The 26,481-nt window shown below is 22.8% G+C and overlaps 3 protein-coding genes and 1 long non-coding RNA gene across 9 annotated transcripts in view; 3 read left to right on the top strand and 1 right to left on the bottom strand.

The window, feature by feature from the left end:
- The window catches only part of LOC122851540 (monocarboxylate transporter 2), a 69,479-nt gene that overhangs the window by 15,601 nt on the left and 27,397 nt on the right, over positions 1 to 26,481 (top strand). The window contains exon 1 of one of the 4 annotated variants that reach the window (XM_044150831.1): positions 6,035 to 6,630. The exons of the other annotated variants lie outside the window; for them this stretch is intronic. Within the exon in view, the coding sequence (XP_044006766.1) occupies positions 6,330 to 6,630 (301 nt within the window). The 5' untranslated portion in view covers positions 6,035 to 6,329. Of the gene's footprint in view, positions 1 to 6,034; positions 6,631 to 26,481 lie in introns of those variants that run through there. 4 annotated transcript variants of the gene reach the window in all.
- LOC122851545 overlaps positions 1 to 26,481 on the bottom strand; it is a 44,037-nt gene that overhangs the window by 5,980 nt on the left and 11,576 nt on the right. For all 3 annotated transcript variants that reach the window (XR_006373695.1, XR_006373693.1, XR_006373694.1), the window contains exons 2-4: positions 7,713 to 8,028; positions 6,473 to 6,656; positions 3,761 to 3,972 (exon numbers count right to left, since the gene is read on the bottom strand). This is a non-coding gene — a long non-coding RNA (uncharacterized LOC122851545). The remainder of the gene's footprint in view (positions 1 to 3,760; positions 3,973 to 6,472; positions 6,657 to 7,712; positions 8,029 to 26,481) is intronic.
- Positions 10,272 to 12,048, top strand: LOC122851543 (odorant receptor 9a-like). Its single transcript, XM_044150834.1, has 5 exons — positions 10,272 to 10,636; positions 10,714 to 11,097; positions 11,491 to 11,695; positions 11,766 to 11,918; positions 11,998 to 12,048. The coding sequence occupies exons 1-5, from the start codon at positions 10,272 to 10,274 to the stop codon at positions 12,046 to 12,048; spliced, it is 1,158 nt and encodes a 385-aa protein (XP_044006769.1).
- LOC122851541 (odorant receptor 46a-like) lies at positions 12,804 to 14,531 on the top strand. Its single transcript, XM_044150833.1, has 6 exons — positions 12,804 to 13,165; positions 13,220 to 13,404; positions 13,500 to 13,710; positions 13,829 to 14,033; positions 14,109 to 14,264; positions 14,481 to 14,531. Exons 1-6 carry the CDS (start codon positions 12,804 to 12,806, stop codon positions 14,529 to 14,531), a joined length of 1,170 nt encoding a protein of 389 aa, XP_044006768.1.

Here is a 26,481-nt window from a genome sequence, read left to right as displayed (position 1 = left end):
GGAAATGACAGATTCAGTCACTTTATCTTTTGCTTATGCTACGAACCATTCACGGAAAAGTCCGGTAGTATCTATCCAAGCATTGGTAATGCCGAAAAAAAATAAATAAAATAAATAAGACAAACTTGTCCTGACAAGAACTGGGCGCACAAAAGGCCGGATACCGCATATATATACACCTCAGGGCAATGAACAAAATAAAAAAAAAAAAATTAGAGTACGTATCAAGTTTATTATTAATAAAAAAAATAAAATTCATTACTGTTTTTAATTACATTTGAAGTATCATTATAATTCTTTTTGTTTTTTTCAATTTTTTTTTTTTGAAAACACAATGCTTAATCAATATTAAATGATAAATATTTTATTTATAAATATATAACTGATGACTGTATATAGTTGAAGGTTAATATTATTTTTTTATTATTAATTATTGTTTGTTTTTTTTTTATTTATTTTATTTTTCATATTTAATAGGCTAAGTATATAGAAATTTTTAATGTGTAGAAACAGTGATGTATTTACTGTATAGAGAGAGTCAAAATATTCTGAGTCTCTGTGTAAATTCGATGCACTAACAAAATACATGAGTCGTTGTATAAATGGCCATCATCAATCATTTAAAGTCATGATAAATGTCCAAGTTAAAATTATGTTTCATAATCATTGTAAATAACCACCTCCTGTATGTCTATAAATATTAAGTATTAAATATAACAATAAAATAAACAAAAATACAATGGATTTTTTACAGTAAATTTGAAAATATTAATTGATAAATAATATTAATTTATTTAAATATTGAAAAATTTTCATTTAATTATTAGAATAATAAAATGATTTGAACTTTTTTAATTTGAATTATATTTTATTTATAAATATAAATAGAAAATATTTTATTTTTTTTATAAATAAATTTACGAATTCAACTTCGTTTTGAATTTTTTTTTTTTTTCAATTAATCGTTGGTCGGTAGTGTAGAGCTTTTTTAATAAATGATACCAAATAACAGTACGATACCATCTGAAACTTCTATTCAAAGAGAGAAAAAGTTCAAACTCAAATGACCACTTGTCAATCGATCATTTACAATTTCATTTTGATCATTGCAATCTCATTTTATTTATAAAATTATACCAAATTAACTTTTTAATTTATATAATTAGTGGAAAATTTTATTTTTCATTTGATTTAAAAAAATTATTATTTACTTTTTAAACGGTATTTATTTATACTGGCTGATGACTATGTTTATAATAGGAAAAATAAATTTTAAATATATCTATTTATTATGTAAAATTGGATGCAGTAGGTCAAACGTTTTTTATTTTTTCTAACAGTGATATATTGCATTTGATGATTGCCGCAAATGTTAAATCACTGATTATTTTCTCATGCCTATTAAATATATCTTAGACATTTAAATATTCCATTGAAAAAATAAATTTATGCATGGAGCGTTTACTCTGATATATTGATGAATTACAATTTTTTTTTTTATTCTCTAAAATTGAAAATAAAATAAGACTTAAAAAATATTTCTCATATAAAAATTTACATGTTATTCATTTGTTTGTTATTTCAAATTTTTATTAAGTTATTTATGTCAAAATTAAAAAAAAAAGAAACATTTTTTCATACAAGTGTTTAACTATTTATACAAGTTTATTTTGTTTTTTTTTTTTTTAATCAAATAAAAAGTCAAGGACAATTTAAATATATCCCATATTTTTTATATAAGATATTTAAAGAATAAAAAATTTTAAAAATGATGAAATAAAATATTGACACTTTTAAAAATAAATATGAATAAAAAAAAATTGCATTTGAAGATAAAATGTATATACTTATAGAATGACACATCCAATCACTGTGATTGTTCAGTCACATTCACAATTTTTCGATATAAACAACACAATGAAATTGATAGCTCTAACAATACCACCGGATACGAATTTTACGAGTACTGAAAATGAGAATTTATATTACACCTATATATATATTTTTTCGTTGTAAATTTCTCAATTTTTTTTTTCGTTTTTTTTCTTTTCTGTATCTAGATTTGTCTAGTCATGTTTTTAAGCGTTTATTTAAAAAGTCATTCAACTCAGTCTGGACATCACTTACTCACTTTCGTCTGTTGGCTGTTTGAAATTTTACTACTGATTAATGATTTACAGTAAAAAAAAAAAAAAACAAATAAAAACACAAGAGCCGATATATTTAGTGAATCCAAGATTTAATCATTCATAAAAATATATAAATTTTACATTTACACAAGCTATCATTTGTGTTTTATTATTCTAACTTATTTGTTGATTAAAAATTTTTTTTTTTTTTGTCACGAATATTTTTGATTCATTCAAGTAATTTTTCTTGTGGTGTAATCGAAAAAATAGATAAAAAAATTGGAAGAATAGTTTAAGGAAATTTCAAAATTGAATAACTTGGATTTGTTGGTTTTATTATATTCTTGGAGAGTAATTTAAGACAGACACTACTTGAAATTGAGAGTGACTTCTGATTGGCATGTTACAATTTAAGCTTTCTGAAGACTGAAAAAAATTGTTTTTATTTTTTTTTTTCAATCCAATTTAGCAACGAGTCTGATGACATGACAGAATTTTTATATATCATCTTCAAAATTCAAAAGAATAATAAAAATAATATAAAAATACAAAAATGTTTTACAGTAGTCAAGAATGTGCTCACGTTGAATTTTAAAGTCAATGGAATTTGTCGTGAAACAAAATATGCATGTATATTTATTTTTTTTTTATATCAATACTAAATGTACTCTGATTTATTGCTTTTTTTAGTTAATATAAATTTAAATATATCTTAGAAATTGATCAATTTTGTAACAGTGTTTTTGTAATGAAAGCTAATGGAATTTTGACTTCCCGAAAGTGTTTTTTTGTTGAGCCACATGACGATTTAGCATTTATTATGATCATTTTTTTTCTTTTTTTTTGAATCCCCATAAGAAGTTGCTGAAAGGTTTATGGAAATAAATTTATATTCTTAAGCTTGGAAAAACCTATTCAATCTTTTTTCGATAAATGTGAAAATTCTTTTAATAGCTGTTTATTATACTTTCATCAGTAAAATATTCTTTATAAAAAAAAAAAATATATACAATGAAATGAAAAAAATAGAATACTAGAAATTTGAAAAAATAAAAAATTATAAAAGTCATAATTTGGGAGTGTCTTATTTGATCGTTTCAATTATTGCACACGAGAGACGAGAATTTGCTCGAGGGAGTACTTAACTATATAAGAAAGGGAAACCGATGGTTAGAATGACTTTTAAAAAAAATATCCTCCTCTGAGATTTGTTAAAAAAAACAAGCTAAAGTTTAGTCCAAATTTCTTGTAGCTACAAGTTTTATAAAAATTATAAAACCTCAAAGCAGGTCACCGGACTGTTGCCTTTTTTTAAAAAACTTTTAAACACTAAAAATCATATTTTCCATAGTTTTTTAAACCAAAAAATATAACTTCAATAAACTTTAAAATATTTATTTTTTACTTAAAATTGTAAAAGTTTATATCTACACTTTGTTAATATAGCATCATATATTTTTTACATATATAAAAACTAGTTTATTATTTTCTTTGTTATTGATATTACAATTTATATTTTTTACTATTGAAATTTGTAACTTGTATGACTTTGTTATATTAAAGATTTGTTTCTTAAATCATAAAAAATCATAAGCTATAAAAATAGTATATATTTTTAGTTTAATACTCACCACGTACATAGTTCAATAGCCCTGAAGAGTGAAGTAAAATCATTCTTAAATCTTTGTATATGGTGATGTTGTTGAAAATGCAGTAGAGTTAAATATTTTCAGTTTCCGACCCATCGTTTATCGTCAAACATGATATTTATTTATCTGTCAGTTTTTATCAATACCTTCGTCTAGACATATGAAAAATAGTCACATCATAAACTTGGTAGATTCTAGAAAAAAAAAATACATATAATTTAAGTAAAAGCAAGTTTTGGTCACTTGTAATTTTATCATATTATTATTGTTTTATTTAAAAATTCCCAATCAAAGTAAAATAATTAAAAATAATTATATTTTATTAGTTAATAATATTGTTATTCAATTATATATAATAATGTTATATTATTGATAATTTATTGCTTGACATATGCAAATAATTTAACAAGGTATATTTTTAGAAATTGATATAGCAGCAGGTGGATTTATTATGTGATTTATATGTGATATTTGTGGGGGACAATAACTGCACAGTCGCAGAGCACATATCAGTAAGACCAACATTGACTAGTGGCTGATCACCAAGTCTCATATCAGAATAAACAACAGTCTTCTAGCAACTCGCGTAGCTGGCACACTTGCCAATAATATATGATAACACTTTTACCCCCAATAATAGTGCAATCAAAACGCGTTAATAAATATGACATAGTAATAATTAACAAAAAATTATATTCTATTGTTTTTAAACAACTTTATTCATACCCTAAAAATTTTATTAATTAAAAAATTTTTCAAAATAAAACGTTCATGTATTAATAGATCTTTTAAACATAAATTTTTTGTTTCTTTTGTATTCAATTTTAATTAAAAACGATAATATTTACTCATTAATATCTGAGTGTCAAAAAATGACCTAAAATTTTTTAATATATGTCGAAAAAATATAGGTCATTATTTTTGAACAAACTTATATCAATTAAGTTGATAAAACTCTCGAAAATAATTACTCAAAAGTGTCATGTCTCAATACGTAAAATTATGACAAATAACACTCGACAATATAGAGCTTTAAATTAGTTGTAATTTGATTAATGATGCAATATATTTTCGACAACAAAGAATAGCATTTATTTTTTAAACAAGATCAACTGTATAGAGAAAATATATGTGACTAAAAAACGTTATAGACGTAAAAAGAGTTGTAAAATATTGGATATTTATTGCTGAGATTTAAACTGATGAATAAACGACCGGAAATATTGTAAAGAAAAAATAAAACAAAAATATTTATCAAGTTATATATTAAAATTTTTGAATAAAAAAGTTTTATGATTTTGTATAGATATATATTTTTTTTAAGTACTTGTATCAGTCACGGTGTCTAATTTTTGCCGTCCGGTTTGAGTATATATACGCAATCGTAAATCAGCTCACGCTTAGGTAGGTGGCCCGCGCGCACGAACTAAAATGAAAAAAATGATCTGTATCAGTTGGTTGGTGTCTGTGGAATCGGGCTAGTCTTTTACCCACGCGGTCTCTGCTATATACTCTACTTTGCTGGAAAATAAAAAAATAAATTTAATAGACAAAAAGACAAGTGACATCAACAAATGACAATGAAAAATTTATATATTTTTAAAATTATGAAAAAAAAAAAAAATTGTGTTGTGTTGTAGTAAAAAAAATATAATTTATAATGAACAATAATAAATCTGAAAATGTCAATAAGACAAATAGCGATGTTGTTAAAATATTAAAAACTCCATCGACATATGTATTCAAGCCGGAAATAGTAAAAGTAACAACAACAACAAAAAAAACCAATAAAAATGAAGAAAAAAATGGTGAACTTTGTCGTTTATTTAGTAAAGGTAATTGGAATATAAATGAAACAAATAAAAAAAGAGATATTATTAATTGTAAATGTAGTAGATCATTATTTTTAGCACATGATCATTCAAATGAAAATATAAAATTATCAAAAACACAAAAAAAATATTATGTAAGTAAAATTAAACAAATTGATAATAATGAAAATTTAAATATTATTGAAAAAAATCATAATACAAATTTGAATTATCAAAGTAATAAAAATCCAGAATGGAGTACAAGAAATCCACAAGAATATTATCTTCCAAATTATTGTAGTGATAAAAAAAAAGATGAGCTAAATAAATTATGTAAAAAAAATGAAATTAAAGAAAGCTCTAATGATAATATTATTGGTAAAAAAAAACAATACACAACAAATAAATGTCATTCAGAAAATTATCATCATGAATCAATGTATCGTCATCAGAGTAAAAAAAAAAATACTAATGATGATGTTAAATCAGCAGAATGTCGTTGTAATAAAATTTCATATCGTCAAGATTCACCATATCCAAGTGGAAATAACATTTTAAAAAAAGGTGATTTACATGGTTATCCATATAAATTGAATAGAAAATTTGATAGGCCAAATGATGCCACCTTATGTACATCATCAAAATGTTGTAATATTAAAAATAATTATATACATTTAAATGGTGTAGTGGCAAAAGATAATAATGATGATAAAACGTTGGAATTATTTGATGATAAAATAATGACAAATATGGGAAATGTTTTGTGTAGAAGTAGATCATTACCACAATTGTCAAATCATGATAGTGGTGTTGTTAGTGGTCAAGAAAATGCACTTGCACGACCAAATTCAAGACTTGTTGCTGATTTACGACAATTACTTACTTTAAAACAACATTATTATCCAGAAGGTGGTTGGGGATGGATCATTGTTATTGTTGGTGTTTTAGTACAAATTTTATCACATGGTATTCATGGTGCTGTTGGTGTGACACTTCAAAATGTCATGATTAAATTTAACATGGAAATATATCGTGAATCAGGTTAGTTATTTTTCGTTAATCAACATCTGAAAAAATATAAAAAGATTATTTTAAAACATTTTATAATTTTATTTGCAATTGATAATTTAATTATTTATTTTATTTATATATAAATTTAAAATACTTATCAAAATAGTATTAGAAATAACAAAATTTATGACAAAATAAAACTTTAGATATATTCAAACGATTTAATGATAAACTCACTAAAAATATAAACTTTTTTTTTTTGCTTTTAAGTAGCTTTTTTTCATGTTTTATACTGTTTTTATCAATTGGTATTTAACCTCAAGTTTACCATCATAAAATGTGTTTTTTTGTTTATCAATATGTCTGAATCTTCTAAGGCCAGTTTACAGCTAAAAATAAATAAACTTTAAACTTGTAATTTAAACAAAAAAAAAAAAAAAAGCTCAAATTTTCATAGAAACGCAAAATATATTATATTTTTTTTTTCATAAATTTTTAAAATAATAGATAACATCTTTATTTAGGTAATTTTAAAACTTGACATGTTGATATTCAATGAAAATATCAACTGGATATTTGCCAAGTAATTTTATTTTTATACTTGCATCCTTATTTTTTTTTATTTGTTAATTTTCTGAAAAATAAAAAATTCATGTGTATATTTTAGTATGTTTATAAATCAATTAATATTTTTAATTACCAAAGGAATGTAAATATAAAATCTTTAATTTATGACTGACCCAAGGCACTTTGCCATGTAATAAGTGTATTAATCAACAATTTGTCAGAATATAAATTTACCGTTAGACTTCAGATAATATAGACCTTTTTCGGTCTGTCTGTGAAATATATAAATTAAAGATGAGTATGACGCATTTATCTTAGGAAAAAAAAAAAAAAGCTTCAGGCTATTTGAAACAACAAATCGATGAGTTTATTATACCTATTTGAGTACACTCGATCACTGAAAAAAAAAACAAAAAAATGTGCTCTTGTCTTGCTGTTATCTGAAGAGAAATAAGAAGAAAAAAAATTATTTATTTGATTTTTATTTTTATGCTTGGAATTTCAAATAGACATGATGTATAAAAAAATTATTTAAAATCACTTACTGATACTTGCAAGGTTTATTTAAGGTCATTCAAAATTGACAAGTATTGGAATTTCAGTAGTAGACATATTGTAGATTAAAACTGTCGAATAATATAGTATTGATTTATTGTTAAAATTGATCAAATAACTGGTCCAAGGTAGACGAAAGCTGTTCTCTTGTCTATATAGAATAATCAATATCCAGTTACGTACTTGGTTTATAGTAAAACCGGTATTTGATAAGTCGATTAATTCCCTCAATGATAATCCATCTTACAAATTCTACTAGACATGTTCCAGACTTTTGTTTGTTTTTACTATAAATCATATATGTTCCTGAAAATAAACAGAAAAAATTATTATATCTTTTTTTAAATTATCAAAGTTCATTTATATTATTATTAAAAAATTAAAATTTTTCTTTTTAATATATTCATTTTCATTTTAAATATAAATTTAAATATAAAGGGAAAAAAAAAATTATTTATCTTTTTTATTAAACTTTAACAATCAAAATTTACAACAAAATTTGTACTTAAAAATTTTATGAAATATTAAAATGATAAAAAAAATATATATAATAAAATAAAAACAAGTGATGGTAAAATTTTATAGACTTTGCAAATGATCATTATATTTAATGATGGAAAAATAAAATATAAAAAAAAAGAGATTTCTGTTAATTTAACTCGACGAAAAAATATGAGTCGTATATTTTATAAAAATATCTCATCAGTAACAAAAATAGTATTATTTATACAAAAAAAATTTGGGTGATAAAAAATATATTTTACGCAGAGACCACACATATTTTAAATTTAATATATATTTTTTTTTTTTTTCAATATTGTTTGTGGGTTATTTAAAAATAAATTTTTCAATTAAGTTTAAAATTTGTTGTTTTCATTACATACAATTTAAAATAAAATGAAATTTTTATTTTTATAAATTAAAAATATATTTTAAAATAATATTTTTGTTTGGATAAAATAATGTAATTGACAAGTTTACTTTAAGATGTTTTTTTTTTTATTTATTTTGAATTTAACAAAATAAAAAAATAGTATCACAATTGTATTCGAGTAATGCTATTGTTGGATTTCGCTTAACCGTGTGACCATTTGATAAAAATTTTTGTCCACAATAGAAGTAGAAAATGTCCCAGAAAGCACCTCAATTGGAACTTTCTGTTTCATTCAATGGATGTTTCTTCGCGGCTCACCAGTTAAATCGATTTAAAAAAAAAAAACAAATAAAAGATCAACACAATTTTACCGAACCAATATCCAATATTCTCAATGCACCAATTCAAAAAATGAAAAAATAAAATAAATAAATTTTTTAAATTTTCTTGACCTAGAATTTGACTAAGTCACACAATAATTTTCTTCATATAAAAAATACAAGACAAATTTAGCATTTTCCACTCATGCTTTTTTTAACATACAATATCCTCAACAATATGAGCAAGCAAGCATGAAAATAAGATAAAAATTCTACACAATACAACCACGTATTTTTTGCTCAATTTTTTTTTTTTTTTTAATAAATTTAATTTAAATTTTTAAATGATAAAAAAAAATTTTTTAAATATCACAAAACACAAAATAATTTAAAATTTTTATTATTTTTATTTAAAAAAAAAAAAGTAATTAAATCAACAAATATTCACATGATTTATTTAAAATAATAAACAAATATTTGTAAAATATTTTTTTGTTTCAAACACTTGGAGAATAACCCGAGGCAATACAGTAAAATAATAAATAAAATTGTCTTAAATGTCAAAGCCACTCGATAGAGAGATAGTTTATTTTACGATGTTACCACTTCGAAGGATTGTCGTCAACTGCGAAGAGCCGTGTATATTTTTTTTTTTTTTATAAAATCAATAAATTCGTCGTTGGATATTTCTTATCCATATCGTGTGTAAGACACGCGATACATTGTCTTTACCTATCAATTTGACGAAACGAAAGAGGGAAAGAAAAAAAGGGTAGCGCGGAAAGTTTCAAGACATAGCACACATGCATATTAAAAAAAGAGATAATGATAAGGTAAAGAAATATATATCCCCATGAATTGAACGATAGAAATATTCTTGATATATTACAAAACGAAAAAAAAAAAAAAAAAGACGAATAATTTTTTCTTTCTTTTTATTTCATAAAATTTTACCTAGTCATTATAATAAGTGGAAGGGTTGTTCTTCAAGATAGTGCATATTTTTTTTTTTTTATCATTCGTCGTATAAAAAAAAAAAAAAGAACGTAAAATTGCATTCCCAGAAAATCAACCCTTCTTACAGGGTATATACTAATAATACAGAAAAAATATATGAAAAAAGAAAAGAGAAAAAAAAGTACGACTGTCTTTCTGTTAAATTTCTTTCTTTTTTTTTTTTCGGTGCATGTATTGATACACATAGTCGATAGTGTCTTTACATATTGATTTGACATACTCTAGAGAATAAAAAGAATAAAAAGCTCTACTATACCAACTATGTGGCAGTATTAAAAAAAAAATTATCAAAAAAATTATTACCACATTGAGAGTTTAATTAATTTTTGTTTTTGATCATGTCACTTTTGTCATACAGTATTATTATGCTACGTGTCTTAGGACTGTGGTATCCAGATGATGATAATATATCTAAATGGAAAAAGAGAATTTATATGATTTATACATTTTTATTATTTTTAATTATGTATACATTTACATTATCACAAATAATAGCATTGTCCAGTTGTATGAATGATGCAAATGAATTTACAAATGCAACATTTATGTCATTGACAATGTTAGCTGCATGTGTTAAAATGTGGAATATGATAACTCATCGTAAAACTATTTATAATATGATTAAAATTTTGGAAAATAATACATTTAAAATACGTGATGATCATGAGTTGAAAATACAAAATGAACAACACCGTCGAATTAAGTAAGATTATCTATTTTTAATTTTTAAATGATTTTTTAAAATGTTATTAAGATTTTAAATTTTAATTTATATGAAAGAATATTTACAATTGTGTACGGGTTATTAATTGAGTCAACAGTATCAAGTTTTACAAGAGCTTCAATTATTCGTGATATACCAGAACGAGATTTACCTTTTAAAGCTTTGTTACCTTACAGTTTGTCATCATCATTTGCTTACTGGTTTTCGTATATTCATCAAACTATTGCTCACTACTATGGTGCAAGTATTAATGCAGCAATTGATGCTCATTTTGCTTCTTCATTGATAGCAACTTGTGGTCAAATTAAAATTTTAAAATATCGTTTTCAATCAATGCATCAAATAATTGAAAAAATCAAGATACTAAATAATGAAAGTAGAGAAAAATTGAAAAAAAAACTTTTAATTGGTTGCGAGATACATCACTTGGCTATTTATCAGTTGAGTTTTACTTAAAATAATTTTATATATTTATTAATTTTTTATTTTTCTCTAATATTGCGTCTACGATTCTATTATTTTTTTTTTTCAATAAATCAAATGAATATTAAATGAAAATTTTCATTGGATTAGATCTTAAAGTATTTTTTTTTTTTTTTATCATAACGTTTATAATAAAATTCAGTAATTTTTTTATTCTTTTCAAATGAAATTATGAAAATAATATAAACTTTTCATTAAATTTTTTTTTTTCATTTAAAAAAATGTGATTTATTACAATAAAAAATATTTGAATAATTAAAAATAATATCTATGTTAAGAATGCATTTATAGGTATATTTTAATTTCATTTTTAATAATTATATTTTATATATTTTATTTCATTAATGTAGATTTGCAAAAACAACAAATAATACGTTTAAAATTCCAATATTTATTCAATACTTTGCAAGTGCTTTGGTGCTGTGTGTTAGTACATTCAGTTTGTCGCAAATAGAACCATTAAGTACAGAATTCATATCATTATTTATGTATTTAATTTGTGTATTAACTCAAATATACATATACTGTGATTGTGCCACCGATGTCTATTTCGAGGCAAGTATATTTTTATAAATGGGAAATCAAAAGAAAACATGTAAATTTATTTTTTCTTTTCTCTTGACAGTCTGATAGTATTAGTACTAGTATTTATAAATCTAATTGGACATCACTTTCTGTATCTAATCAAAAAAGCTTAATAATAATTATGGCACGTACTCTGAAACCAATTAAATATACAAGTGGATACATTGAACTGTCTCTTACTTCTTTTAACAATGTAAGAATTATTTTATATTTTTTGTATTATACATATAAAATTAATTTTTTTATTGTATTTTATTATTTTAAATTTTCAGCTTTTAAAAATGTCTTATTCTATATATAATGTACTCAAAAAACCAGGATAATTTTTTTTTTTTTAAATATTGTTAGTATAAAAATGAAAGTAAAAATAATCACAATTAATAAATAAACAATTTTTTCACTTATGTAATTTTTTAAATGACTAAATATAGTTAAGTCATTTGTATAATTTTTTTCTTTAAACGAATTATTACTATTAATTTGTTTATATGAAGAAAAATAAAAAAATTAATTTTAAAACTATCACAATCAGTAGAAAAAAAAATTAAAACTTTAAAATTTTATGTGTGATGTCACTGATACGATTAGCACTTGCCTATCACCAAGTTTTTTTTTTTACGATACAGTTACTTCCGTGGTCTTTCAATGACTGAGGAAGGTAGCAAATTTTTTTTTCTATTAATCAATAAAGCCATATGAATTTTCACAATATTTTCTTTTATATGCAAAAATTTTTTTTTCTTCATGTCAAAGAAAGCTATATTATATATAAGGGTAATTGTAGAGTACCTTTCAGCATAGATGAAAGAATAATATCAGACCTATCATTATCTATCGGATGGAAAAAAATTCACGAAATATAAAAATATTGTCGACATTTCAAGCTCTGCTATTATCATATAATAAATGTAAATATTGATTTTATTTTCTTTTACTTGAATTAATTTTTTTTTCCTTATTTCATGTAAGATTTTTTTCTTATTTTTTTTTTCAACCCTTCAATATTTTTATTTCACAATTTTATCGTCAAATATATTTTATCATTTTTCTGTCCGTTTTATTGATAAGTCAGTGAGACATGTCACTTTTATCGTACAGTATTACATTGTTTCGTGTCTTTGGATTATGGTTCTCGGATGAATATACTTATTCATGGAAAAATATATTATATTTTTTGTATAATATATTTGCAGTTTCGACTCTATATTTATTTACAATAACTCAATTAATATCATTATTAAATACTTTTGATGATCCTCAAGAATTTACAAATGCATCATTTATGGTGCTAACATTAATTGCAGTATGTGCAAAAATATATGACATGATATTAAATAGAAAAACAATAGGAAAAATGATGAAAATATTAAATGAAAATACATTTAAACCTCGGGATTCTGTTGAACTTAAAATTCAAGCTGATTTTCATTTTCAAATTAAGTGAGTAAATATATATTTAACTTGTTATATATATTAATTTTATAATTTTAATAGGCTATTGACTATTGTTTATGGGATTTTGTCAGAATCAGCTGTATCAAGTTTTACAAGAGCATCAATAATTCGTGATATTCCAGATCGTGAATTACTTTTTAATGCTTGGGTACCATTTAATTTATCAAAACCATTTTATTATTGGATGTGTTATATACATCAAATAATTGCTAGTTACTATAGTGGTATGTCTTTGATATTTTTTTTAAATTCATAAATGAATTATAAACTATTATTAATAACAAAAAAAAATTATTTTGTTTTTTTATTTTTTCATTAGCAAGTTTTAATGTTGCTTTTGATTCATTTTTTCCGGCATTACTATTGGCTACTTGTGCACAATTAAAAATGTTAAAACATCGATTTAATATTATTGATATTAATGTGAAAAAAAATATCAAGTTAAATAGTAAAAAAAATCATTGGAAAAAAGAAGAACGAGAAAAATATTCTTTAGTTGATTGTGTTAAACATCATTTGGCAATACACGAGTTGAGTTTTTTATTTTTAAATTTAATATTAATATTAATTTTTTTATTAATAATTATTATTAATTTTATAATTATTTATTGCGTTATATAAAATATGTGGTTATTGTTTAATATATAGATTTGCTAAATTATCAAATGAAATATTTTTAATTTCAATATTTTTACAATATTTTACGAGTACAGTTGTTTTGTGTGTTAGTACATTCAACTTGTCAAGTTTAAAACCTTTGAGTAAAGAATTTACAGCTTTAATTATTTATTTGTCTTGTATGTTTTTGCAAATTTATATGTTTTGTAGCTGTGCATATTTTGTGACAATTGAGGTAAATTATATTACATTATAATTTTTTTATATAAATTTAATTTTATATATACATATTTGTTGTTCTTTTATTTAGAGTGAGAGTGTTAGGACTAGCATTTATGAATCAAATTGGTTATCATTGGATTCAATTAATAAAAAAAATTTAATAATTATAATGACACGTACTCTTAAACCAATAAAGTACACAAGTGGACATGTTGTTGAATTATCTCTCATGTCATTTACAAGTGTAAGATTTATTTGATTCATTCATTTATAGCGTAATTAGTTATCATTTTTTATACTTGATATGACTTTTTTTTTTTTTTTATTCGGTTGACAATTTTTAATTAACTTTTATAAAAAATTTATAATCAATTTTCGTATTTTCATAAGTTGATTAAATAAAAAAAAAGATATATTTAATTGGAATAAATAATAATTAAAACTCTATTTTTAATTTTAGCTACTTAAAATGTCATACTCAGCCTATAACTTACTTCAACAGGCAAAGTAAAACAAATACAATAATTAACTACAAATCATGTAAATTTTTTACATAATTTTTTAATCATCAATTGATCTAATGCTGTCTAAAATGTAAAATTAAATAAAAAAACCAAGTAAATAGTAATTATTATAAAATAGAGGAATGTTTCCAAAACATAAGAAAATTTATTGTCGATTATTTATCAACAAAAAAACCTTAATAAATTCATAATAATTCATCTATAATAATTTAAAATAAATTTTCGTATAGCATAACACTTTATTTTTTATAAAGTCTATATACTTCCAATAAGTATCACGTCAACGTGCTTGAGTCAATTGAGGTAAAAAAAAAAAATTATTTTTTTTTTCTGACGATCGATAGTTACAAGTCGCAATATTTATCTTTTCTCACATTGTTGCAAAAAAAAAGCTTGTGGTATTAAGGTAATTGTCGGGTGTATATTTCATCGGTTAAAAAAATACGACAAACTGACATTATTACTTATTTATATACAGACGTATATAGAGACATTTTTCGACTTTGATAATAGCATAGGCGTGTATCTCTTATGAAGTCGCAGAATTTTTTTTTACCATATTATCTTATGGCAAAAAAAAGGGTTTACGTTGACAATTTTTTCCCTCCAATTTTACTGATATAAAAAATTTTTCTTCACAGTAATACCCGATTGCAAAAAAAAGAAAATTATACCTCACGTGTTTTTTTTATTCTTTTTTTCACTACTAGAGACTTTTTTTTCTTTTTTTCTACCAGTAGTAGCATGTCAGTCAAAGCTTAAAGAACACTTGTCAATAGCAAGTCAATCTAAAGTCGGTGAGTCCATTATTATCATTAACATCGTCACAATAATTTTTAAAATACATATAGAACAATTATCGGAAAACAAAAAGCAATAACACATACATAAATAATAATAACATATATTTATTTAAATTTGAATTCGAAACATTGTGTCATTTTTTTTTAACAGCCTTAATATATACATACATATTGTGTACAATTTTTAAAAAAATAAAACACTATCTTGATGTCAAAATATTCTGAAACAAGAGAAATTTTTTTTTTCATCTAAAATTTATATAGACTAATTCCATCAACATTAAATGATTGATTAGATTGCATTTAAAGAAATCTTTAAAAAGCTGATTATAATGTATTTTAAAATTAAATTGCTTGCATCATTTTTTCTATCCAATCGATGTATGGATGAACACGAGTATACAAAGGAGGAAAATTAGGATCCCATATGTCAATTGAAATAATTCCAACAACTCGTCGTCCGTTCATAACAGGACCACCAGAATTACCCTGCAGTATATCAATTTGAAAATCATCATACATATAATTAATAATAATTATTTTAAAATAATTGTTTAATTACCATTGTTATGAGATTAGTTGGAGATGAAAGTATCAAACAGTGTTGAGTTGGATGAAGGTAATCAATTTGATTACCATAAAATTTTGTTCGACATTTTCTAGGTTCAAGTGTTTTAACCTCAAGTTTTTGAAGATATCTTGACAAAACATTATTTATTGGATCAACTCCCCAACCTAATATATATTTTTTACCATTTGGTTTTGATGGTGGCATGTAGGCTTGTTTACGTAATCCATTGAATTCTAATTCATTTGCTAATTTAAGTATTGCTGTTAAAAAATAAAAAATAAATAATTCATGTAATTAATATTGGTAATTATATTATTAAATTATTTATTACCGATATCATTGATCCAATAATTACGTGGATCATAATTTTCATGAAATAAAATATATTTAACTTGATTAATGGTAGAAATTCCATGTTGATATTTATCATTTAGATCACTCGTGCCACTTAGTATCTCAAGATTTGCATAAAATACATAACGATCAGATACGGAACAACTTGCAGCAGTTAAAATGTGATATTTTGAAATAATAATACCACCACAAATATGAATATTTTGATATTGTATCGATACCTGATATGGATGATTCCAAATTTCAGCATTTGTTCCACCATATATTTTTTTTGGTATATTTCCATCCACAACTGATTTAGAAAAAATAATAGATAAAAAAAATATTTAATTTATCAATATAAATTATTAATAATAACAATAAAAACTTACCAGAAATAAAAAATCCTAAATATAATATTAATGTCCAATTTTGAATGATACACATGATTTTTATTAACTCACAATTATTCTAAATTATTTTTTTTTTAATTAAAAATTATATATATGATTGACTTGCGTTGAAACATTGCCTCTTATAGCTAACACTTTGCTTAAATGTATATTTGCAATTGTCTAATAAATTATATCCATGTTAAATTTCTTATCTTATCAGTGATACTATAAGTTATCACTATTAACATGGACTTTTTTTTTAATCAAATAAATAGTAAATATTAATTGTACTTTGACGAAATGTATTTTAAATTCACATTAAATGTCATAGTATAATATAAAAATTTTTAAACATTTTATAAATTTATTACCAATTTCAACATCAAAGTAACTCGTGACTTTTAAGAGCATCATTGTCAAAATTATATTTAGTAGGTAATTAAATAATTCAAATTAGACTTATCAAAAATTTTTTTTTAAAGGTTGAAACAAAGTTAATATTGATAAACATATTTGATATATAAAAAGTATATTTATCTTTATTTTTAGTTTTAAATTTGATCATTATAATATAGACTTTAGTATCATGTTATCGTACTTAACATTATTAAATGACAACTTTATTACGCAACAAATTTGACAAAACAAAAGACCAAATTGCATCGATGTTGTTCTTTAAATCAGCATTGACATAGAGCAATCGATTCAGTGATTGTCATTTATATGTATTTATTTTTTTTTATGCTAAAAAAACACACAATTCAGTGTGAGCTTGTTTTTCGTAAAGCAATTGAATTTATTTGTAATAATTTTTGTCATGAACAGACAAGCAATAATCACTAATAATAAAAAAAAATTTCTAATTAGTTTGTCAATTTAAAAACTGATAATACTGAATTTAAAAATTAAAAATTATTAACTTTACAAAGTTAAGATAAAAACATTAAATTAAAAAAAAATTTATATATACTTTTTTTATGTATTTAAGAAAGTTTAATTTTATTTATTTATTTTTTTCTTCCGGTCGTTTTTCTTTAATAATTTTTTTTTTTACTTATTCTTAATTATTTTCATCCAAATTTAAGCAATTGGCTAACAAAAACCAGACACTCAAAAAGTATATAAACTCATAAATCTGACTATATTAAATTTAATGGTTACCACATTGAAATTTTCACTTTAAGTTTTCAAATTAACGTATGATGAAAAGTAAAATAAAATTTTAAGAAACTAAAATAAATATAAATAAATAAATAATAAAATCAGTTTAAATATAAATATTATTAACAAAAAAAAAGGAAAATTTATTTATTTTATTTAAATTTAGTAAAAGGAAGATACCTCCTTTTCGCTATAATATTTTCATTCACAATTTTATATTCCCCAACGATTTTATTCACCGTCAATTTACTATGCCACATATATACATTCAAGTCTTTAGAGTGTGATACATAACACGCAAACATAATATGAAAAAAAAAAAAAAAACGAGAACGATTATTTGCCTTATTATTATCCTTGCCATTCAATAAAAAAAAAATCGGTTAAAATATGACACCATTACGTTACAATGAAATAAAAAATTTAACCCAGTTTTTCACCCTTTTGACCATTTGTTTTTTATTTAATTTTTTTATTTTCAATTTTTTTTTTTCAAGTATCGGATATCTAATGCAAGCGCATATATTATTATATCGATATTAATGAGCTAGGTCATGATAAAAAATGAACAATCATTTATCTTTGCTTGTAAAAATATTTAAATTGATGATGGAATAAATTGTTCTTAATTTGAATATTACTAAAAAATAAATAATAAATTTAATAAAAAAAAATTTATACCATCAGTATATTTAAACGATCATTTTATGTCTCTGTAATAAGGTAAAATATATATGGATATTTATAAATGGGTAATGTTGATTATAAGTTTTACAATACTTTTTTTTTTTTTTCTTGAATTTTTTTTGCCACTAAATGTTATTTATTGAGCTTGATAAAAAGTTTTTCAATGATGGAATCAGCATTGATCTTATCGTTGACAACATTTGTTATCCTTACAATATATTTAAAAAAAAAAAAATTTATACTATAATTTAAACTGGTATTATAATATGATAATAATTTTTTAAATGACAACTCAAGTACGAAAATTTAACTAAATATTTAAAAATCATGTATTTATGTTAATGAGCTTGTATTACGAATGGTAATTGTTTCTGTTATTTGCCTAACCATATGCTAAAAACTGTTATAAGATGTAAAAAAAAAAAACAATTAAATTTTCATTGAGAAAAAAAAAACAAGTAAATAAAAATTCAATGTTTTTATTCTTGCAAGCTTTTTAGATAATTGAGTCGTTAATGTTTTTTTTTTTTATCATTATTTTTCTTCTTGTAATAATTTTTTTTTTGTGAATTATTTGCACTCTAGTGGATCACACACTTTTGTCTTGAATTTTTTATATCAAAAACAATTATTCATAGTGTAAAAAAAATATAATGGTATATTTTTTTCTATAAATAGAATAATTAATTTTAATAGTTAAAAGAAATATATAAATTTTATGGCTAATATATTTATCATGGTTAATTTTTATTAGACAATAATAATAATTTACTTTTGCTTACATTTTACGAGAATTTTTGAGATGTCTCTAAGGTATATTTTACTATTTTTTTATTATTTTTTTTTTTTTTGTTCATTTGGACACAGCATTTTTTGTTTGGTCGACAGAACAAAATAAAAAAAAAAAAATTACAAGTGGAACAAAAGAATTTGCTTTTATAAGCTTTTGTGAAATTTTTCTATTTTTTTTTTTTTTTTTAGTCATTGACTTAAATCTACCCACGCAAATATACAACCACGCAATTCTGCTGTCATTTGTATGTAAATACACGACCAACTTTGTACCTCAAAACACTCATTTACAAGAAAAAAAAAAAAATAAATAAAAATTACATTTATTTCATTCTCATTGTACCCTAATGAACACTTGCCATTTTTTTTAACATTTAAATTATATATTTGAATTTTTTTAATCATGAAAAAACAACAATAACTTGAGTTAATAAATTTTGTTTTTTCTAAAACAAAATAGTTATTAATATATATTGAAATCGAAATTAAAATCAATAATTAATTAATCAGTAAAATTGTTTGAAAGTGCATCTAAAACTTTTTCAAGTAACTTGAACATTTATCAAAAACTCAACGTATAAAATTATCTCTTTCACTAGCAACGATAAAAATTTATAAAAAGAAAATAAAATTGAATAGATAAAAAAAAAATTTCTGACTTCTTATATATTATTAAATGATGAAGAGAGCTTAATAAATTTATGGATCACCCTTGTCATGATCATGTCAAAAGCAGTTCCACTTACACACCTGCCAATTTCATGAAAAAAAATTCAGTCAAAAACTTTTTAATAATGTATCAAAAGAATATTTAATCAAATTCTTCGTTTTCATAATTATAGAAATAAAATAAAATTCTTGTTTTTTAACAAAAATTAAAAAATTATTATAAAATTATTTTTTAATTATACGTAAGCCTAGTTTAAATTGTTATGTATTTGTTTTTTTTTTTTATTTTACACAATATGATAAACTTATAAAAAGCTCTACCTTACCGATGAAACCTGAGTAAGATAAAATATATATTTTAGCTGATCAGCAGATGAATTCAAAACTAGAGATTTCTGCATTTGCAGATAAAATTGTAATCTTCACACTGAGCCAAAGTTATGGTAAATTTAAATGCTAAGAATAGAAAGATAATTGAATATGTATTAAACATCTTGAAAAAAAAAAATTCAATTTGTTTGATATGTCTGACTTTACAACACAACTATGAAATATTGTCACGAAGTGACTACCTCAACTGTCGATGGATGACTGCAATGGGTTGCGTGTTTTTCATTCAATCGATAAAACTTTTTCCTTACATGAGTATATAAGAAATTGAAATAAAAAAAAAAAAAAAGTCTATCATTATGGATGGAGTAAATTTTTTCTACAAAAATGATAAGGGAGGTTTTCTGTCGATATCCAAATATTCTTCACACTGTCATTAAATTAAAAAGAGAAAAAATTTGGTAGAGGTAAAAAAAATTGTATGGACTTTTACTTATTCGAATATTCTTTACACTATCATTAAAATAAAAAATAAAAAATTTTCTTAGAGGTAAAAAAAATTGCAGGGACTCTTAGTTATTCGATGACATTGTATGACAGTATAAGTAAATTGATACTTAAGTCAAAGAAGTATAGAAACTATATCATTATAGATAGGGTTGATTTTTTTTCTACAAAAAAAATCATACGGAAGGTTTTCGAATATTCTTTGCACTGACATTAAAATAAGTATCGGGGAAATTTTTTTCAGAGAAAAAAAAAAGAATCGCGTGCATGCAATATAATACTTTGTTGAACTGAGGCTTGACAAAAAAAAAAAACTCATAGCTCCTCAAACACTCACATTTATACAACAAAAATCGAACACATAAAACATTATCTTTCATCAACTGAATATCTCAAGAATAAAAAAAAAACACTTGTCATACGTAAAACTATATTTGATATTATAATCATGTCTATGTTATCATACAATATCATGATTTTTCGTTTACTCGGACTGTGGTATCGCGAAGAGAATAATTTCACATGGAAAAGATTATTCTACAAATTTCATACTACTTTTTTAGTATCCATGTTTTATACACTTACGATTTCAGAAGTTATCAGTTTGTGTGGTTCACTTGATCCAAGTGAATTTTTAGATGCATCATTTTTATCAATAACAAGAGTACTAATATGTTGGAAAATTTATAATATATTATCAAAAAGCAAATATATAATTCATATGATAAATACATTGGAGACTGGTTCATTTAAAGCACGGAATTTAGTTGAATCATCAATACAAATTCAATTTTCTCAGAAAATTAAGTAAGTATTTTTTTTTATTGTATATGAATACATCATTCAGTAATGTGTCAAATTATTTATATAAAAGGTTAATAATAATTTTATATGGAGGATTAATTGAAATCACAACTACTACAATTATATACGGATCAATTGTGACAGATATTCCTCAACATAAATTAGCATATAAAGCCTGGTTACCTTTCGACATATCGAAACCAACATTTTATTGGATTGCTTTTATACATCAACATTTTAGTGGTTATTGTGGAGGTTCAATGATTGTTGCATTTGACACAATGCTAGTCGGTTTAATGATTTCCATTTGTGCACAACTGAAAATTTTAAAATATCGTATTTGTCATGGCCACAATACATTTACTGAAAAAAATTATCTGATTGATTGTATTGAGCATCATAAGGCTATATATGAGTTGAGTTAAATATATTAAAAGGAAAAAAAAAATATTTTATTAATAAATTTTTGATTACACTTTAGATTTGCTGAAATGTCGAATAAAATTTTTTCATTTTCAATATTTTTTCAATATTTTGCAAGCTCAATAATACTGTGTGCAAGTACATTCAAGTTATCACAAGAAGAGCCATTTACTGAAAAATTTAATAATTTATTATTGTACTTAATTATTATGTTGTTACAAATATTTATGTTATGCTATTGGGCAACTCAAGTACAGGTCGAGGTAATACTTTATATAGCTCCATATATTATATATATTAATTTGTATAATTTTAATTAATTGCTACAAATAATAAATGTATCATAAATTACTGATCAATTCATTTTCAAAATTTTTTCTTAAATACGGTAATTTATGATATTTAAGAAATTTTTTTATCATAAATATTTCGGTGTATCAATAAATATTTCGGTGTATCAATAAATACTTTGAGTTTAATATAACTACTTTAGAGTGAAAATATTATCACTGGAGTTTATAAATGTGATTGGCCATCATTTTCAATTGAAACAAAAAAAAGTTTGTTGCTAACGATGGTACGTGCTCGCATACCTATACAATATTCAAGTGGATACGTTGTCAATTTGTCATTAGCCGAATTTACCAATGTGAGCATTTTTTTTTATTATTTTTTTTCATAGAAATTTATTATAAAATTTATTTATTGTTTTTTATAGCTATTAAAAATGTCTTATTCAATTTATAATATTCTGCAGCAATCAAATTCAAAAACTCGATAGAGTATACATATATTATTCAATTTAAGAAAAATATTGTTCAAGATGTTAATCGAAATAGTATTGAAAATAATTAAACTAAGGTTTATCAAAATGACTTACTCTTTTAAACTTTCATGTAATCCATAATGTAATAAACTGATAAAAGTTTATATAGTATTGATAAATGCACTCAATTATTGATTAAAAGTATATATGCTTGAGAAAAAATAATTATACTTGATTCAACTAATATAAAAGGATTCGTTATAGGTCCGACTTGATTTTGCAAGAAGTATATTTTTAATAACGTATCAAAAGAATATTTAATCAAACTCTTCTTTTGATAATTATAGAAATAAAAAAAAATTCTTTTTTTTTTTTTAATTAATGTAAAATTATAATAAAACTATTTGTTAACTGTACGGAAGCGTATACTATAGTTTAAATTATTTGTATTGGGTTTTTTTTAATTTTACACAGTATGATAAAATTGTAAAAAGCTCTACTTTACCGATGAAAATTTAGTAAGATAAAAGATATATTTTTGCTGATCAACAGATAAATTTAAAACTAGATATTTCTGCATTTGTAGATAAAATTGTAATCTCCACTGAGTCGAAATTAGGCTATAAATTTAAATTCTATTGATAGAAAAATATTTGAATATGTATCAAACATCTCAAAAAAAAAAAAACTCAATTTGTTTGATATGTCTGACTTTACAACACAACTATGAAATATTGACTACCTCAACGACGGATGACTATGGGTTACGTGTTTTCAATCGATAAAATTTTTTCACAGTATATGGAAATTGATACTTTTGAAAAAGATCAAGAAAAATATTTATTGGAAATATAAAATAAATTTAATTTATATTTAAAATATATCATAATTAAATTTGAATTAATTTGATTATTTGTATAAATTAAATTTAATTTACATGTAATTTAGTTAATCATATGTTATATCTATACAAAAGTAAATTTATTTCATATTTTGAAAAATATAAAAAATGAAGTCAAATTTTTGGCAATGTCGAAAAATTTTATAAATTTATTTTATGTTTTGAAAAAATATAAAATACATTTACTTTTTGTATAGATATAGATTACATATGAATTAAATGTAAATTACATGTAAATTAAATTTAATTTATATTTTTTAAAACAATAATTAAATTTAATTCACATATATTTTAAATATAAATTAAATTTGTCTTATATTTCCAGTGAATATATTTTTTTCACTTGGGTACATGGAAATAAAAAGAAAAAAAAAGACTCTATCATTAGGGATGGGGTAAATTTTTCGTGCAATAACAGGGGAGGTTTTCTGTCGATATTCGGATATTTTTTGCTCTATCGATCATTAAAATAAAAAAAGAAAAAAATTCTTAGAGGTAAAAAAAAATGCATGGACTCTTAGTTATTCGATGACATTATACGACAGTATAAATCTATCATTAAAGATAGGGTTGATTTTTCTTCTACGAAAATTATTAGGGAGGTTTTTTGAATATTCTTTGCACTGACATTAAAATAAGTATCGAGGAAATTTTTTCCAAAGAAAAAAAAGAATTGCGTGCATGCAATATAATACTTTGTTGAACTGAGGCTTGACAAAAAAAAAAAAATTCATAGCTCCTCAAACACTCACATTTATACAACAAAATTCGAACATATAGAACATTATTTTTCATCAACTGAATATCTCAAGAATAAAAAAAACCCTTGTCATCCGTAAAACTATATTTGATATTTTAATCATGTCTATGTTATCATACAATATCATGATTCTACGTTTACTCGGACTGTGGTATCCTCAACATAATAATTTTACATGGAAAAGATTATTCTATAAATTTTATACAACTTTTTTAGTATCAATGTATTACGCAAATACAATTTCAAAAGTTGGAATTTTGTGTTCTTCATTTGATAATCCAAAGGAATTTTCAAGTGCATCATTTTTATCAATAACAAGAATACTACTTTGTTGGAAAATTTATAATATATTATCAAAAAGAAAATATATAATTCATATGATAAACACATTGGAAAGTGGTTCATTTAAACCACGAGATTCAATTGAATCATTAATACAAATGCAATTTTCTCAGAAAATTAAGTAAGTACGTTTGTTTTTGATTGTACATGAATACATAATTAGTAATGAGTTAAATTATTCATATAAAAGGTTAATAATAATTTTATACGGAGGACTAATTGAAATCACAACTACTAAGCTTGTATACGCATCAATTGTGACAGATATTCCTCAACATAAATTAGCATATAAAGCTTGGCTACCTTTTGACATATCGAAACCAATATTATATTGGATTGCTTTTATACATCAACATTTCTGTAGTTATAGTGGAGGTTCAATGATTATTGCATTTGACACACTACTAGTTGGTTTAATGATTTCCATTTGTGCACAACTAAAAATTTTAAAATATCGTCTCCTTCATGGTCATAATACATTTACTATGGGAAACGAAAGTAAATCTGAAAAAAATTATCTGATTGATTGTATTGAGCATCATAAAGCTATATATGAGTTGAGTTAAATATTAGAAAGAAAGAAAATATTTTTTATTAATAAATTTTTTTGATTACACTTTAGATTTGCTGAAATGTCGAATGAAGTTTTTTCATTTTCAATATTTTTTCAATACTTTGCAAGCTCAATAATACTGTGTGCAAGTACATTCGCATTATCACAAGAAGAGACATTCACTAAAAAATTTAATAATTTAGTATTGTACATAATTACTATGTTGTTACAAATATTTCTTTTGTGCTACTGGGCAACGCAAGTTCAGGTCGAGGTAATATTCAATATATAGGTATATCTATATATATATATTAATTTGTATAGTTTTAATTAATTGCTATAAATAATAAATGTATCATAAATTATTGATAAAATCATTTTTTTTAATTATTTATAAATATACAGTAATTTGTGATATTTTAGAAATTTTTTTATCATAAATATTTCGGTGTATTAATAAATACTTTGAGTTCCATATAACTATTCTATATAGAGCGAAAATATCATCACTGGAGTTTATGAGTGTGATTGGTTATCGTTTTCAATTAAAACAAAAAAAAGTTTGTTGTTAGCAATGGTACGTGCTCGCAAACCCATACAATATTCAAGTGGATACGTTGTTAATTTGTCAGTAACTGAATTTACCAATGTGAGCATTTATTTTATTATTCTTTTTCATATACAAATTTATTTAATTATTTATTTTTTTTTTTTTCTAGCTATTAAAGATGTCTTATTCAATTTATAATATTCTGCAGCATTCAAACTCAAAAACTCGATAGTATATACTATTCAGTTTAGAAAAAATATTATTTAAGTTGACAATCAAAATGTTATTGATAATAATTTGCAAAAACTAAGTTTTTTCTGTATGACTTACTCTTTTAAAATTTGATATAATCCATAATGTAATAAACTGATAAAAGTGTATTGTACTTTGATATGCACTTAATTATTCATTCAACGTAAATGCGTGAAAAAAAATAATTATATTTGTTTCAACTAGTATATCAAAGGATTCGTTATAAGTCCGACTTGACTTTGCAAGAAGAATATTTATTAAGAATAGCACCACGAAGTGACTACTTCAACTGTCAAAGAGTGACTGTAATAGTTGCGTGTTTTATTTTCCAATCAATA

This window comes from Aphidius gifuensis, linkage group LG3 (genome assembly GCF_014905175.1).
Source record: "Aphidius gifuensis isolate YNYX2018 linkage group LG3, ASM1490517v1, whole genome shotgun sequence".
NCBI classification, from domain to species: domain Eukaryota; kingdom Metazoa; phylum Arthropoda; class Insecta; order Hymenoptera; family Braconidae; genus Aphidius; species Aphidius gifuensis.
Note: the sequence above shows the minus strand (reverse complement) of the source record. Positions and strands in the feature narration are given on the sequence as shown.

Coding starts and splice junctions, on each gene's coding strand:
- LOC122851543 (XM_044150834.1), top strand. CDS start 10,272: ATGTCACTTTTGTCATACAGTATTATTATGCTACGTGTCTTAGGACTG. Junction 10,637..10,713: donor GAACAACACCGTCGAATTAA/GTAAGATTATCT, acceptor TTTATATGAAAG/AATATTTACAATTGTGTACG. Junction 11,919..11,997: donor CTCTTACTTCTTTTAACAAT/GTAAGAATTATT, acceptor TTAAATTTTCAG/CTTTTAAAAATGTCTTATTC.
- LOC122851541 (XM_044150833.1), top strand. CDS start 12,804: ATGTCACTTTTATCGTACAGTATTACATTGTTTCGTGTCTTTGGATTA. Junction 14,034..14,108: donor CATATTTTGTGACAATTGAG/GTAAATTATATT, acceptor TCTTTTATTTAG/AGTGAGAGTGTTAGGACTAG. Junction 14,265..14,480: donor CTCTCATGTCATTTACAAGT/GTAAGATTTATT, acceptor TTTTAATTTTAG/CTACTTAAAATGTCATACTC.